Here is a 16,134-nt window from a genome sequence, read left to right as displayed (position 1 = left end):
CACCTTATTTGCCTTCATTTAAGGATGTGGCCCTTCTACTGCTGAAATGACAACATAGTTGCTGAAATCACATTTTTGTCCCTTCTTGAGCTTTGGGCATCAGTAATATTATCTACAGTAAATGCTAGTGGCACAGTAAACACCTTTGAGTTGTATTGAAACGTGTGATTTGGGGACTTAATTAATATTTGCAATTATCTATTATCTCTATTATATGTATCATCACCACAAAACAGAAAACAGATTAACATTTCAATGGAACCGACTGCTTCCCATTACTTACTGCAATTTCCTGCATCAGTTAATGATTACAAAGAAAGAAGGCCACCTCAAGGGAGCGTGGACTGGAATAAACATGAAGGGGTTGAAATCTCTGTGCCATCAGAATTTGGAGCTCAAAGAAGGGAGGAATAGTGGTCTGTTCCATTCAGTGAAAGACAGAGTGGTATTTCATGTGATAAGGGGAAATTAACAAGCTTGTAAAAGAAAGACGTGAGATAAAAGTGTTGAAGCATGAAAGTATGTAAGATAAAGCTTTTGACATATAGTGTCTTTGTTCAGGGAAAATATGAGAGAAGACGCTATCCATGTGTCATATGAGGTATGCCTCCACAGCCTTTCAACCGCAAGTGGGCAATTCATCTCATGATGCAACAGGCTGCTAATCTCCTCCTTATGTAAACACTTGACTACTATTCAAATGAAATGCAGATGGGATGGAGCTAATTTTCTGATGGGAAACACAGAATGCCTGTGGAATTGGGCGTGCTGCTGATGTGCTCTCAATTTTGGAATGATTGTTGCCACTGAGTCCTTTGCTCTGTGGCCTGTGGCGCAATTTTCAAGAGAGCCGTGATGCCAAACAAAGCTGAAATGACCTCATTGCAAAAGATGTAAGCAGGGAGGGCAGGAGGGATTGAGTATAGATTAAATGAAAATTGTCATAAGCAAGTGTTTACCAATGCACAATGTATCATTTAATAGCAGACATATCAATAAATATTAGATATACATTACTTGCTGTCATTAGATAAGAGGATAAATATTACATTGTTCCATATTAATGTGACTGCTAAAATAAATCAGCATTTGCGCATACTCCAGGAAGTATTGAAGAGCAGCTTCACAATTCAAACATCTGCCAGCTTCAGAATGACTGCAGTTCAATTTCCTTGAATCCTATTAGTGAAATCACTTATATAACCTATATAATTGTCAAGTATTAAAGAAGGCTTCAACGAGGGCAGCAGCGTGAAGAGTGTGTTTACAGAGTCTTGCTCACTGTGGAGCAAGAAATGGTTCAAATCCTGGCAGGAGAGGTTTTGTGCGTTTTATTTTAAGCACATTTCACAAACTATTATAACATACATGCAGGTTAGGTATATTAAAGAAGAAGGTTTAACGTGTTATTTATTTCGATACAAGGAAATAAAAACATACAATGCTTTGATTTGAATAAAATAATGGTTGCTGTCAAATTTGCAATCCAAAATAAATTAAGATTAAAGAAGAAAATAAATGTTATTTTCTCAAACGAGAAAACCTGTCCTTTAACAGGAGTGAATACATATAATAATTGACCCTAGCCACGAGGGCACCATTTCCTGTGGGGTGTGGCACCCATTCCTCTACAGGCCAACAAATATTTACACCCTGTCTCGAACTGGGGACCTTTCACGTGTCAGGCAAATCTTCTTATCACTGCAATACAGAAACATATATAATCATTGGTTGGTGAGTCGGTTGGTTGGATCCCTTAACCGCACAGATCATAGGGGCACCATTTCCTGCGATGTGTGCAAGTACAGACGTTACCCTACTTACGAACAAGATACGTTCTGGATGATCGCCCGTAAGTTGAAATTGTTCGTAAGTTTTTTCAGTGCTATATTTTGTATGGAATGTATGTTTAAGGTTTCGTAAGTGTGTTTAAGGCTTGTATAAGTAACTTGTATTGTTTTGTACTAAAAAATAAAAAAAATATAAAAATTAATATGCTCTGTAAAGATATATAAAGAGAAGTTTAACTTACTTTTACAAGATGGGCTCCAAGAGTTTGGCGACTTCTTCCTCTGTGTGGAAAGTGGCCGAAAAAATGTGATCCAAATATTTTCTCTATCGCATCAAGCTTTCTTATTCCACTATCAATTCAAAAGAAACGGCTATCCTCTTCTTCACACTTCACGTCAACCATATCGAATGGATGCGCGAGATATTAAACAATAAAAATGTCAAAGTTCTTAGCACCCTGGAGATACAGTACAGTATGTTTACCGGTACACACAAACTAGGAAGAGGATGCCGGATTGCTTCTTTGGGGTGGATGCGGGGTGAGCTCTCACGCCGCCACATATTGGTAGCAGTGCAAAGAAGCACTACAGTAATGCCCTGTCCTTGGAAAAAAGATGCACAATAAAAATATAACTTACAGCAATATCTGGAATTTTTTCGACATCCCGAAAAAAATATTTGTATGTACCGTTGTTCGTAACTAGAATGTTTGTAAGTAGGGGGGCGTCTGTATGGCATGGTGGCACTCATTCCTCTACAGGTCAACAAAAATGTACACCCTGTGTTTAACTTTTAGGCAAATGTGATTACCATTGCACAACAGAAACACAAATAATCATTGGATAGTTGGTTTATTGGTTGGTCAGTTGGTTGGTTGGTTGGTTGGTTGGTTGGTTGGTTGGTTGGTTGGTTGGTTGATTGGTTGGTTGGTTGGTTGGTTGGTTGGTTGGTTGGTTGGTTGGTTGGTTGGTTGGTTGGTTGGTTGGTTGGTTGGTTGGTTGGTTGGTTGGAGTGTTGTTGGTTGGAGTGTTGGTTGGTTGGTTAGAAAATAAAGAAACAAAACATTTATGTGGCACTTAATTGCTGAAAAGGACAAGATATAGAATACTACTCGCTGATTTCAAGTATTTATTTCATTAAATTAGCATAAGACAAAATAAAAAACGGGCATCTAAGTGCTTTTATAAATATTTCTATTGAACAAGAACAGATGACGTAAAAATGCAAAGAGATCTAAGATGCAAGCAAGTTCATTCTCATTGAGTAGTTTTTGTAATTTGGCCTGTTTTAACAAAGAAAGCAATGGCTTCTAACTGCTGCACTAAAGAGTCTCTCTTTCCCCTTTTTTCCTTCAAATTGCATGCCATTTTAGCTCTTAATTGAAAAGAACGTAAATAGTGATAATTCCCCTCCCACAAAGCTTTGAGCCAGCCAATTAACTTTGGGACAATATTACACAATAACTATGTGATTATGAATGAAAAAGGCTTAACTGTAGTGAGATGGTTCTGTAGGGTTAGCAGATAACATTAGCCTATGGTCTTAATAGCGGCTGAGAAAAAGCTGGAAATAGACGGATACGCGAATTTTGGATATATAATGTCTCGTTGGTAAAACCTTGGCAGAGCTCCCATTTTGACTGCGTTCTACTGTATATCACATATATTTTAATAAACAAAAGACAAAATAAGCAGCCACATTGTACTCAAACCCTGAGTGAAAGCCAGCAGGCCTTGAATCAAATAAGACGTGATGTAATCACAATATATTTTGTTCTACACTGTTTATTTTTTTTTATAATTCTTATGGACAAAACCGAAAATGGACATTTTGGTCATTAGGCCGAACATTTTGGTACAAAAAAGTCGGTGCATCCCCAAAAATTATCGAACCAATCTACCGCCAACTAAATGACACAATTTTGCTCGTAACATATAAATGGTCTTACTTTATGCAAAAAGTAATCCAGAATTTATTGCAATTACAAAAAAATCACCTAAATCTAGCAAACATTCGAGTTATTTAGGTAACTGTACACTCAAACAGAATATCACAATTGATCAAATACTGATGCAGCCATGCTACAAGACCTACACAACAAAGACAATAATATTTTTACAAAAGTTGTTTTTGAAATAAGTCATTCATGAGATGTATACTCCATATATTTATTTGCTTTTCTCCATGTTGTCCCCACAGAGTTGATGCCCTGATGGAGCATGAAGACAAGCTGTGTCTCCTTTCATTGCAGCCCAACCAGATATGACATGAACCTGGTGACTTGCTAATAAACTGCCAGCCCTAAAGTTGTGACTGGCATTAAAAAAACCTTCTTTTGCACCCTGAACGGACCTTCCTCTTTTGCCACACCTCTTCCCAGACCCCCTTGCTACTTTCATATCTCCGATAAACGGGCCATCCTCTCTGCCTGCCCCAGGATTTCTCCTCCTGATTAAAATTACATCCCTGAATTTCAACTCCATCATGTCGAGTCTCACCACCACCTCGGGTTTTATTTTCATACTGGCCGCCCTCCTATTTGCCACCCGCTTTCCCGGCGTGGTCAACGGCGACTGTTGGCTCATTGAAGGGGACAAAGGTTATGTGTGGCTGGCTATCTGTAGTCAGAACCAGCCACCGTACGAGACTATTCCCCAGCACATCAATAACACTGTTCATGACTTGAGACTCAATGAGAACAAGCTCAAAGCTGTGCACTTAAACTCCATGTATCGCTTCACCAACCTCACAGACCTCAATCTTACCAAGAATGAAATCAGCTACATTGAAGACGGAGCCTTCTCAGGACAAGCTAACCTGCAGGTGATGAGATCGAATGAAATGTAATATGTTGACTGCCATTTTTGAGGGCATTTGTTGGAATTCAAACATACTTTTTTTTTTTTTTTTTTTAGGTTCTTCAACTTGGCTACAACAAGCTGACCAACCTAACAGAGGGAATGATGAGGGGGCTTGGCCGCATGCAATGTCTATTCCTCCAACATAACCTCATTGAGGTTGTTGCCAGCAATGCATTCTGGGAGTGCCCCAGCCTCAGCAGTATTGATCTGTCATCCAACAAACTTGCGCGTATCGATCCGAGCACGTTTACTGTTCTAAATCGCCTAATGGTCTGTGAATTAGCTGCAAATCCATTCCATTGTGGATGTGATCTGTACAGCTTCCTTTCATGGCTTGAATCCTTTAACAACGTCACACACACCTATGATCGACTCCAGTGTGAGACGCCACGGGAGATGTTTGGCTTTCCCTTACTGAGCCCTGTTGCTGCTGGTCACTCTGGTCGGAATGCCAAGAATATCTTGTACTCTCACTGCAGGGATGGCGTGATGATTCCTGGAATGACGTCACTACCACCAGACCTGGATGGTCCATCAGGAATCGGTCCAGAGATGTATGGCGGTGTGGGACCTTACCACCAGCCTAATGGTTCTTCATCCACAGAAAATAATTTCATTCCAAGCATCAAGCTCCATCAGATATCCCTGTCTTCAGCGTCTCTCCTCGTTCAGATTCCGAGGCCCTTCAGCAAAATGTATATACTAACGCAGTACAACCACACTTATGTGTCTGATGTTATGACTCTAAAAAACAAGAAGGAGATGATCACCCTCAACAAGCTTAAACCACATACCAATTACACCTTCTGCGTGGCCTCCATTCGTAACTCCCAACGCTACAATCATACATGCCTCCAATTTTCCACACGCTCTCAAAGTACAAACGTTCTCCCTACACCCTCAACCACAACACATTACATTATGACCATAGTGGGTTGTCTTTTCGGCATGCTAATTGTTTTGGGCTTTGTTTATTACTGTTTACGCAAAAGACGCGTACATGATGAGAAAAATAAGTCAGTCTGTGTGAAAAAAACAATATTGGAAATGCGTTATGGACCTGAGGTGGGGGCAGCTGTCACAAACGATGCAGCGACAGTTCAAAAGCTTCAGGAGCACTCCAGAGAACACCACCAGTATCACCACCACCATGGGGGCAAGCTTTCCATGTCAACATCCTCCAGTTCAGGAGTGCTTCACTCAGCTAATACTAGTTCTTTGAGACTTTCCTCTATTCCCCAAGTAGAAAAAATGGCCACTGCCTTTTCTGAGGCCCTGTCTGGAAAGGGTAATTACATGGATATCAGAACTGGAGGGGCAGGAATTGAGAGACATGGAGGAGAAAGTGGTCATGGAGCTTTAATGCCTGATGATATTAGAGATAATGATGGAACCGATGTTGGAGATGATTCAGATGATGAAGCACACGGCTCTGCATCCGAGATTTCCACAATCGCCATGGAGGTTGACAAAGTAAACCAGATTATAAACAATTGCATCGACGCGCTTAAGCTGGATGCAGCAGCTGTTTCAGCTTCAGGGCCCTCTCCAAATTCCACACCATCCTCCAACCCCACCTCACCACCTCCAAACAGCACCTCAGCTCTTACTCGTGGTTTGATAACCCTTTCTCAAGGGATGACTGAATCTTGCCAAGTTAACAAGATTCCTCCTCCGCCCCCACTCCCACACCCAGGTCTGAATACCCCACTTTCAGAGCGCCATGGGATCAGCGGTGGTGGATTTGTTGTTTCCCCTCCATACAGGCCGCCTCCACCAGCAAACGCAGTACGTCCCATTCAACGTCAAATGAGCGCTGATGCAGCAGGGGTGATTGTTAATAATGTCAAGAAGCAGAGCAGCACTGCCTCTTGTGGATCTGTAGGACGGGAAAAGGAACGTGGAGGCACTCGTGTCTATAGCCTTGATGTTCCCGAGCCAAGGAGTCCGGATTCCTGCAATCAACAGCAACAGTACCAAGACCGTGCCAGTCCTGTAGGCTGCGGGGAACCTTTAGAAAGACTGCCGTTGGTTGGAAGTATGAGCTGCCCAATGGGGGGTGGCAGTGGTTGTGACAGTGGTGGTGTTGGTGCACAACATCAAGATACCCAAAATCCACACAGTTACTATCAACAGCAACATCAACAGCAGTTGGAGGTGGAGCAGGACTACCACTGCTCAGAGCACCGCCACTCCGTCCCAGCTCTTTACTATGACGGCTCCCATCAGGGTTCCCCAGCCCAGAGGGTTTCCTTTCTAAAGCCCCTGTCTCGATCCCGTAAGGATGCCGCATCCTATTCACAGCTTTCCCCAGCTCGCCACCATTCCAGTTACTCTGGCTACTCCTCCAGCCCAGAATACTCCTCAGAGAGCACATTAAGGATCTGGGAGCGCTTTCGTCCTTACCGCAAAGGCCAGCGTGATGAGGCCTGTTATGTGACTGCCGGCAATGCACTTCGTAAAAAGGTACAATTTGCTAAAGGCGAGGACCTCCATGACATCCTAGATTACTGGAAGGGGGTGTCAGCGCAGCAGAAACTTTGACTGAGCCACCAGTATTAAGCATTGTTTACATCTGGTTTTGGGGGTTGCAGAAACTTCTTAAAGGGAAGAAACATGTCAGACACAGTTTTGCCTTGTAGTTTTTGGCATGCTAAATTGTACAGAGTGTTGTGCACAAGCACAGACTTTGCAACTGTGCCTGGGTTATTTGGGGTCATAACTCAAAACAAAATTTTCTTTTCCATGTCATTGTAGCACTATTTCTGAATCATTCAAAAAAATCTGGTTCTTTTATCCCTACAGTGAATGGCACTATGGAAAATCACATGGCGCAAATATTCACATTACAGAAGCAGGATCCACACAGGAAATAGTGAGGTAAATGCCAATGTAAAGTGGAACCTGTATCAAAATGTCAAAAATTAAATATTTACTATAAACACGGTCGTTGAACACATTTTTCCAAACAATTATTTTTTTCTGGTTCAATAGCTGGTGTAAAAATATCCCATTTTAGGTTTCTGTAAAAATAATTGGTAAGTAAGCCAGCTGCTGTTATGAAGCCTCAACAAAGTAAATGTTTTGCAACTGGAAACACTTCATTAAGAAAAACAAAAGTGATCGGTCCTTATTTACGTTTTCTAACATTTTTTTTGTTGTGGTTACTTTATTTCTGATGTATTTTGTTTTGATTAGTCACGGCTGAAGCACAGTTGAATAACACTGTGTGTTTATGTGCACATGTAAAGTGCACAGTTTGGTTTTAAGGGGCTGTCAGCATGCCTTGTCAGATGTTATCGTCTTTGCTCGTCTGTATTTCGATGAACACTTGTTAATATACTATTGAATAAACATCCTCATATGTGTAATGCCAGCCACCTGATAAAATACGCGAGGGAATACACAAGCAACAGCAGCGTTAGTGTTTTTTCCTCATCATTAATCAAACTATTCTTATGTGCTTAGAGCTACTGCAGCCTGGTCTTATTTTTATGACTGACACGTTTTTTGTTTTTTTTTTCATTTTGAGTTTTTATACAGTAATCCCATTTTTCCCATTTGCCATCGGAACTGCTGTGAAATATGTAAATATTTGTTTTTCTTACCCACAAATGTGAAAACTCAAGTGATCTTTGCATTTATTTTTGGGCTGTATCAAAAACAAATCAGCTTCAGTTGTTTTTCTTATATCCAGGTTTTTCATAACAAAAAAGAAAAGAAAAGAAAAACAAATCGATGCGTGACATCCATGGCACACCATTAATCATTTTCCTGCTGCCACATTTTTATTGTACGGAGGCATTGTAAGGGATTACATTTAGCATACCTTTGAGTATGATCATATTTTCGCATAAATGAGATATTTTTCCTATTTGATATACATTTATCTCCATTTTCGGACATCTTTCTTTTTCTTTTTCTTGTTCTCCTTTTTCCAAAAGAATAGTGGGGTTTTGTTCAAAGTGCAATGCACTACAAACGACAGCAGCATTGGATGACAGCTGTAAGGAAAAAATGAGCATTTAATCAAATGTTAATGCTTAATGTGCATTATTTGGTAAGAAAAAAATAGACGTTCACTCGTTGTTTTTTAGACCATCTCAAATCCATATTTGTTATGAGCTGAATATCAGTTGCTGGGATGCTTTGTGAAATGTCAATATCTTGATAAGATGTCACCTTCTGCACATTTAGCTAGTTTCGGTGGGTTAGGGCATGCAGGTACGGTCACAAAATGCTTTGTAGTGAAAGTGTGCATGGCTGGAAGTTTTATTTTGGTATTCTTGCCTCATTAGCGGTGGCAAGAGATATAACTTTGCATTGTTGTGGGAGGGAGCACAACCAACTCTTGGTCAATCAAAGTGGCCTACTTTTCACATACATTAAAATCAGATAAATGGAAAAACATTCAGTGTGTGCTCACAATGGCCAAAGCAGAATTTGACAACCTGAGGTCCAAGACATGAAATGTTGATCTAGTGGATTTCACATGTGCTATGTGCAATTTGAGACTGCCTCCAGATTTCACATCCACATGGACCATGGATCTTTGTTTTACTTGTTCCACACTTGTGCAATGCTGATAGAAAGGTAAGAAAAAACATTTACGGTAAATAAATGTATATTACCTGTTTAGTTCATTAATTTCTTCAGTATCCTGCTGTGCTATTGTCATATCAATGAATGAAATAGGAAGTTTACCCACAATCACATTTTCACAAAATTACGTAAACATTGTTTTCTACTTTTTTCCCCTTTTGTTTTCATAACAAATCATGTCCCAGGTTGTTTCAGTTGTCGTCCACTTAGCTCTTCATCCCATTATATCTCCTAGGTTACAAAAGCACATCCGCCTCAAGGGTGTGAAAATTGAAGACCAGCAATTTGATTGGCCGGTAGTGACAATGTAAACAGTGCATGATAGTCCAGTTAGCAGTAATGGTCAACATAACAAACTGCAATCCTATGAGAGTAAGTGTCCCGGCTCCTAGGCTTTGTAGCGTATTATGAACTGACCGATAACGGATAATGGATAATGAATAATGAAGAAAGATCAATAACCCTTAAAAACCCCAACCCCCCCCCCCCCCCCTTTTGCACGTGTCCGATATTTAAAATAGAATAAACTATTAAATATTTTTGTAATTATTTGTTCAGTGAGCCTTATCAAAAATCCCGACAGGGCATATGTGAACTGTAGTTTACCCACCCCTGACTTAGGGTGTAGTGTTGATATCCGAATGTTCACTTGATCACATTAGTACTGATCCGTAATTTAACTCCCAAACATATCACCTGTCTTTCTTATCTTACTTTAATAACTTTTTTTTTCTTATCATCTCTTGGATTGAAAAAAAAATGGATCTAAGAACATACATATCAAAGTGTTCTTCTGCTTGATTTTCACAGAATTAGCTTGTTATGTTGAACGTAACTGGGCAGATCAGTCTGAAGTAAGCAGCGGGCAGCATTGAGTTAGAGGTAAGAGCAGGCGTAAAAAAACTAGCCCAAAGAAAACCCAAATTTTCATATTTTAATTGGAAAGACTCTGGAGCAGCCCCTTTAACATCAGTCAAAGTCAGCGAGAGAGAAAACCGGCCCCACCTAAACCTGAACGTAATGATTGACATTCTAGGCCCTAAGAGACCCGAGTTTTGGGTCGGGCTCGGGCCTAAGATCTAACTTCTAGTCAGGGTTACACAAAATAGTTGAGCAGCTGCATTTTTTTAAAGGCCAGTTAAAACACAAAATATCTTCAGGAAGAGAACTGGAGGAAGTCAATGTCACAACACAGGCACACAAAAGGCTTTTATTCGGTGGAATTTAGAAAATTAGTCAATGACCCCGTTAGACTGCACGTGTCGGTCTGGGTGGCTAATGCAGCCTTTGAATAAGAGGCATACAAGGTTAAAAGACTTAAAGAAGACTTGATTGTGCTATGAAGGTTATTTGAATTACACCAGACAAAAACATGATTAGAATTCCATCTCTTTATTGACGTGTTATTGAGCCATCAATTCAGACTTGGTTTAATGCATTCCTGCAAGTAGATATAATTTTGGGGGGGAAGTTGTACAGCTTTGCTGATTTTTTTTCTCCGGACTTGGCACTTCCCAAGCGGGCTCCCAATTTGCAAATCATTTGACAGTGGATAAGAAACAAAATGGGATCATTGAAAAAGCTGCATTCACCATATGGACGCACAATTTCCAGAATGTGAATGTTAGACATCATCAATGCCTCAAATAGGTTCTAAATTGCTGGAATTACAATAATATTTCCCTATGTGGATGAATAAAGTATCTATCCATCTATCCATCTATCTATCTAGTATCTATCTATCTATCTATCTATCTATCTATCTATCTATCTATCTATCTATCTATCTATCTATCTATCTATCTATCTATCTATCTATCTATCTATCTATCTATCTATCTATCTATCTATCTATCTATCTATCTATCTATCTATCTATCTATCTATCTATCTATCTATCTATCTATCTATCTATCTATCTATCTATCTATCTATCTATCTATCTATCTATCTATCTATCTATCTATCTATCTATCTATCTATCTATCTATCTATCTATCTATCAAATAGCTGCCTGAGTAGAAGAACACCTCATATTCCATCCCAGCCTGATTTACTTAAGTGACTACCAATTGGCCATTTCTCATTTATCCATTTTCATGGATTGATTTGTTAGTAGTTGGTGATTTGCTTATATGTATTCAGAGAAGAACAGAAGGATTTTTGAAATATGTTTTTACAAACAAGAAAATATGTAAAAGTGGATGTTTTATACTCAGTCTGAGCTCTTGGTATGCCAATGTATTTTATTTCTGTTGATTTTTTTTAAATTTCTGTACTTGTATACAAACAGTTATACAAGTATTAACTGATTAGGAACAGCGAAAGTTTTGTATAGTATGTTATGTAAAAGAAAGGTGTATATTTGCATGATTCTCTGAACCTCTGGAAGATAAAAAAATAAATATATATATATATATATATATATATATATATATATATATATATATATATGTATATATATATATATATATATACACATACATATATATATTTATATAGAAATATATATATATATATATATATCTATGTACATGAATAAATATATATATGTACATGAATAAATATATATTGTTGTGTACAACGAGTGGACGTGCAGTGAAACAAAAAACAGGGGCTGTACATATAAGCATTTTTTAAGCTTTGTTACTTTGATTTCTATGTAACTGTTGTTTTATACTTTGCTACTTTTTCTTCTTGCTCAAAAATGTTTGAAACATCCAATAACAGTGAAAGTTGTATTTGTAATTTAGCTAATTTGCAATTTCTGTGTTATGGCTTAAAGTGTTAAAGTACCATTTTTTCAGTTGGTTGGTTTTTATTTTGATGGCATTGAAAGTAACATTTTCCCCAATGAAATTGTTAACTGGTTTTAACCATCGCTGGAATACTTCTCTGTCTCTCCAACAGAATGATCTTGAGGGTCGGAATTCAAATGAAATCCTGAATTATTAGCTTCTCTTAACTTCCTTTTGAGATAATATTACATTGCAGAGCCACTTGATGGAAACTACCCTTGACACTGTACTGTACCTCACTCGCCTCAAGTCAAAATATCATATTGTACTTTTTAAGATATACCCCTCCGATGTTAAACCAGTTTAAAAGAGCTATAGATATTTGTAGCAGTCAGAGTACCTTCCAACCTCAGCCAATTGCTCCCCTTATTAATGATTGCAATTTCCCCTAATAAGCGAAAATAAACCTTACAAACACCTGTTTACTCACAGCAAAAAAAGACTATGTTAAGTACTGCAACAATATTGCCAATCTACGGTGACAATGTCATCTGATGTCAGTAACCGAAACGATCCAGATTCGTGCTGAAATGGGAAAGATGAGATCAGGCTAACAAAAATACGACTTAAAAAAGCCTCTTCCTGTACAAAAATTCGTATACGACATACTCAATTGAAAAATAGTCAAAATGCGGGGAAAACATAGTAAGTAACTGGATGAATATTTTTTCTCAAATCTCAATTTTTTGTAATTCCTAAAAGACAGGTGTATTACCTAAGTACAATACTATCCTGTGGTGAGCCATCCTCCCCGGGAGATGTGAGAATTCACACATGATGGTCCGCTGTGTCGTAAGAGGCGACTAAAAGTGGCGGGAGCGAGGGGACTGGGGATCCTCTCCTCTCTATCTCTACTCCCTAAGAAATAGCAAGGCAAATAAAGGGGGACGGGGACCGAAAGGTCTCGCAAACCCTAGTTATCGGGTCACTAAATGTGAGAGGATGTGGAAGTAAAGCGATTAAGTGGAAGAAAGAGGAGATCGGAAGGATGATGACTAAAAGGAAGGTTGATGAGTTAGCCTTGAGTGAAACAAAGATGAAAGGAAAGGGTGAATTTATAGACAATACTGTCTGAAATCTAAAAAACTTTTCCTTTCAGGGGCAGTGCGGCAGCTAGGTGGTAAGATGCAGAGGTTCAGGGTTTAAGTCCAGCTACCGCAGCCTGTGTGTAGTTTTCATGTTATCCCTGTGCCCGTGTGGGTTTCCTCCGGGCACTCCGGTTTACACCCATATTCCAAGAACATTCATGTCAGGTTAATTGGCCAGTTCAAATTGTCCGTAGCTGGGAATGAGTCAGTAAATGGTTGTCTGTCTCTGTGTGCCCTGCCATTGGCTGGCAACTAGTTCAGGGTGTCCTCTGCCCCACTGCCTGAAGATAGGCGGCTCCAGCAGCCCCGCGACCCTACTGAGGATAAGCGGTGCAGATAATGGATGGATTGATTTCAAAGTATATTTTCCCAAGGTTTTATTAGGATTGCACAACATAAACTAGAGCTGCAGCTCACTGGTAAATTGAATTTATTCCCCTTTTGGATTTTAGAATACAAGCACGCAGAAAAATAGACACCTCCCATTGGTTCTATTTTTAGATGAGGCCCGCAGGCTACACGCCTGGTCCTTTGGGGCCAACATGAGAGTGCAGGCACCAGATTACTGACCCCTGCTGCTCTTTGACAAGAGAGACAAGAAAAAAACACCTTTGCTGTAGGGGAAAAACTGTTGTAACACTTTAGTCATTCCCAGAGCCTTTATGGATAGTATGTTGTTCATATTATAGGCTAGTGCATGGGTCTCCAACGTGGTGTTCACGGCACAAGGGTGCCGCCTAAGGACAGCAGGACAAAATATTTTTTTCCCAGGGGATTTAGGATCTAGTATCAGTATCGTCACACTTAGGCTGCCGCCCGTCATTGCTGAGGTCCAACACTTGTCTGAAGAGCAGGATGAGGCTGTACACTGAAAGAAAAATGACGAACAGATGATGAAAATGCTGTATCTGAGTCAGATCAGGAGGCCTATCCTGATACTGGTAACCATAAAAATCAGTACTCTATTTTTCATGTGGGGGAGCAAACCCCTACCCAAAAAGAAAACAGCCTGGAGAAGTATGGGCACCACCAGGCTGTACTTGCCAAAGACACACTACAGGGAGTGGTGCCCCTACTACCCTATGGGTTATGGGATCCATGAACCAATAATAAGATAGTAATAACATAGTAATAACCTGATAAGTTGTTATTTTTAAAATGCATTTCAAGCTGGACGCCCTTTTCGCTAGTTAGTAACAAATGAAAAGCCATTTACTGTAACCAAACACTTATCTTATCTCCCCAAAAAGGGAATTTAAAACTTTGTTTTAATGTGTTTTCAATTGGACAGTTAAAAAGAAATGTATTATAAATGATAATGAATCACAGCAAATGCTCACCCCTCTGGTGGCTAAGGGAACAAATTAAATTCGATGCTAAGTAAGAACTTTGCTTTCCTGCACACAATATATCCATTGAAATTTTTGCATGGAATAGCAACTTATTTTGTTGTGAACTTTAAACTAATTGATCAATTGCAACACTCCGCCTATTTGGCATTAATCATTTAGGATTTTATGAAAATTCCATAACTTTGATGTATTCATTAATTAATTAAAATGCCAGTGCCAGCATGATCCAACACAATTGCCAATTACGCCCTTGTTCTGCTTAAAGTGGGATGCGCCATGCCCGGCTACCGAATTTGTCACTGTGGCCATTTTACATCTGGCATCCAATTTGTATACTTCTGTATTTATTGGATGAGATTGCGGCATAATAACATGAGCCAAGCATTTATTCGTTCCAGGGGCCCGATTTATGAGTCAGAATTGACCCCTAGAACAGTGCAACCATTGAACAGCCTCACTGGACAGAGAGCAGACATCATGACCAGACTCTTGTGATCATTTCTGTTTGTTATGATCCTGGATTTCAAAAATTTGGTCTTTTCATGTTAAACTCGCAATCAGATTGTTCTGCCTTGTGGAAACTGCTTAAATCATAACCCCATAGGAACCTAATGCCTGAACAAAAAATAAGCCACAGGCCATTAGGCATCAGAAATTCTACTTTTATTATTAAAGCATCAGTTACAGGGATATTGTGTATTATTTAGCACTTGATGGTGGTTAAAAACAATTATTTAAAAAAAACATAATTGATTAGTTAGCAAAAATACATGAACTATCATATAAAAGTGCATTTTATTGAACACGTATAGGACAAGAAAATGTTACTATAAATAACCTGGGGCTCACCGTAACGGAGATGTCATGATTGCCCGCCATCTTGCTTTTATGGGTACCCCACAACACCAAAAACCTTGCGAACGGCTAGGCAAAAATATGAAAGGAAAATTGCTGCGGTTTGGTCACTTTGAGTCTCCCCAGTTTGTATTCTTCTTTGTGATTTATAGCACCCGTTTTCAGGAGCACTACACAACATAGCAACATGTTCTAATCAATTATCAAACAGAGTCCCTTTACCAACTTCCAGAAATGTTTGGTTATGGCAGAACCATACCGACATAAGTGACAGTGATTTGTAGTGTTTCTGACCATATCATGCAGTAAAAAAAAACTTTAAAATGTCCTCCTGAGTCGAGCATTGAGGTCAGCAAGTTTGTTATTTAAAATGACATATTCCAATTAGAGTATTTATTGCATTATTTCATTTGTATCACAATCTTGATTTTATGGCCTATGGAGCTATTGATAAAACATGTATGTCTGATGCCTGATAGGTCTGAAGCTATTAAACATTGTGAGCTGCAGGCAGTCCAAAAGGAAAATTGTTTTCTGAATCACATGCAAAAATAAATCCCATATTGGCCTCAAATACCACAAGGCACACAAATAAATGCAATTCATGGCATGAAAATAAAATTGAGAATCGTGAAATTATGAAAACGGTATCACATTCTGCATGATCTATCAAGTGGCATAGTTAATTGGTGTAAGAGTGTCGTTAAACAAACGTGTTTTTTATTTTATTTGATATGATTGTTACTTGTTGGCAACCAATTCAGGGTGTCCCCTGCCCACTGCCCGG

The 16,134-nt window shown here is 39.2% G+C and overlaps 1 protein-coding gene across 1 annotated transcript in view; it reads left to right on the top strand.

Annotated features, from left to right (window-relative positions):
* elfn2b (extracellular leucine-rich repeat and fibronectin type III domain containing 2b) overlaps nt 1-11,666 on the top strand; it is a 96,663-nt gene extending 84,997 nt beyond the window's left edge. Inside the window, exons 2-3 of the mRNA XM_088332956.1 lie at nt 3,991-4,614; nt 4,707-11,666. Of these exons, the coding sequence (XP_088189082.1) occupies nt 4,276-4,614; nt 4,707-7,196 (2,829 nt within the window). The 5' untranslated portion in view covers nt 3,991-4,275 and the 3' untranslated portion in view covers nt 7,197-11,666. The remainder of the gene's footprint in view (nt 1-3,990; nt 4,615-4,706) is intronic.
* Nucleotides 11,667-16,134: the final 4,468 nt, after the last annotated feature.

The sequence above is a fragment of the Urocampus carinirostris genome, chromosome 1 (genome assembly GCF_059441175.1).
Source record: "Urocampus carinirostris isolate Australia breed hairy pipefish chromosome 1, RoL_Ucar_1.0, whole genome shotgun sequence".
Taxonomy (NCBI): domain Eukaryota; kingdom Metazoa; phylum Chordata; class Actinopteri; order Syngnathiformes; family Syngnathidae; genus Urocampus; species Urocampus carinirostris.
The sequence above is the reverse complement of the archived record's forward strand: the minus strand, read 5'-3'. Positions and strand labels throughout refer to the sequence as shown.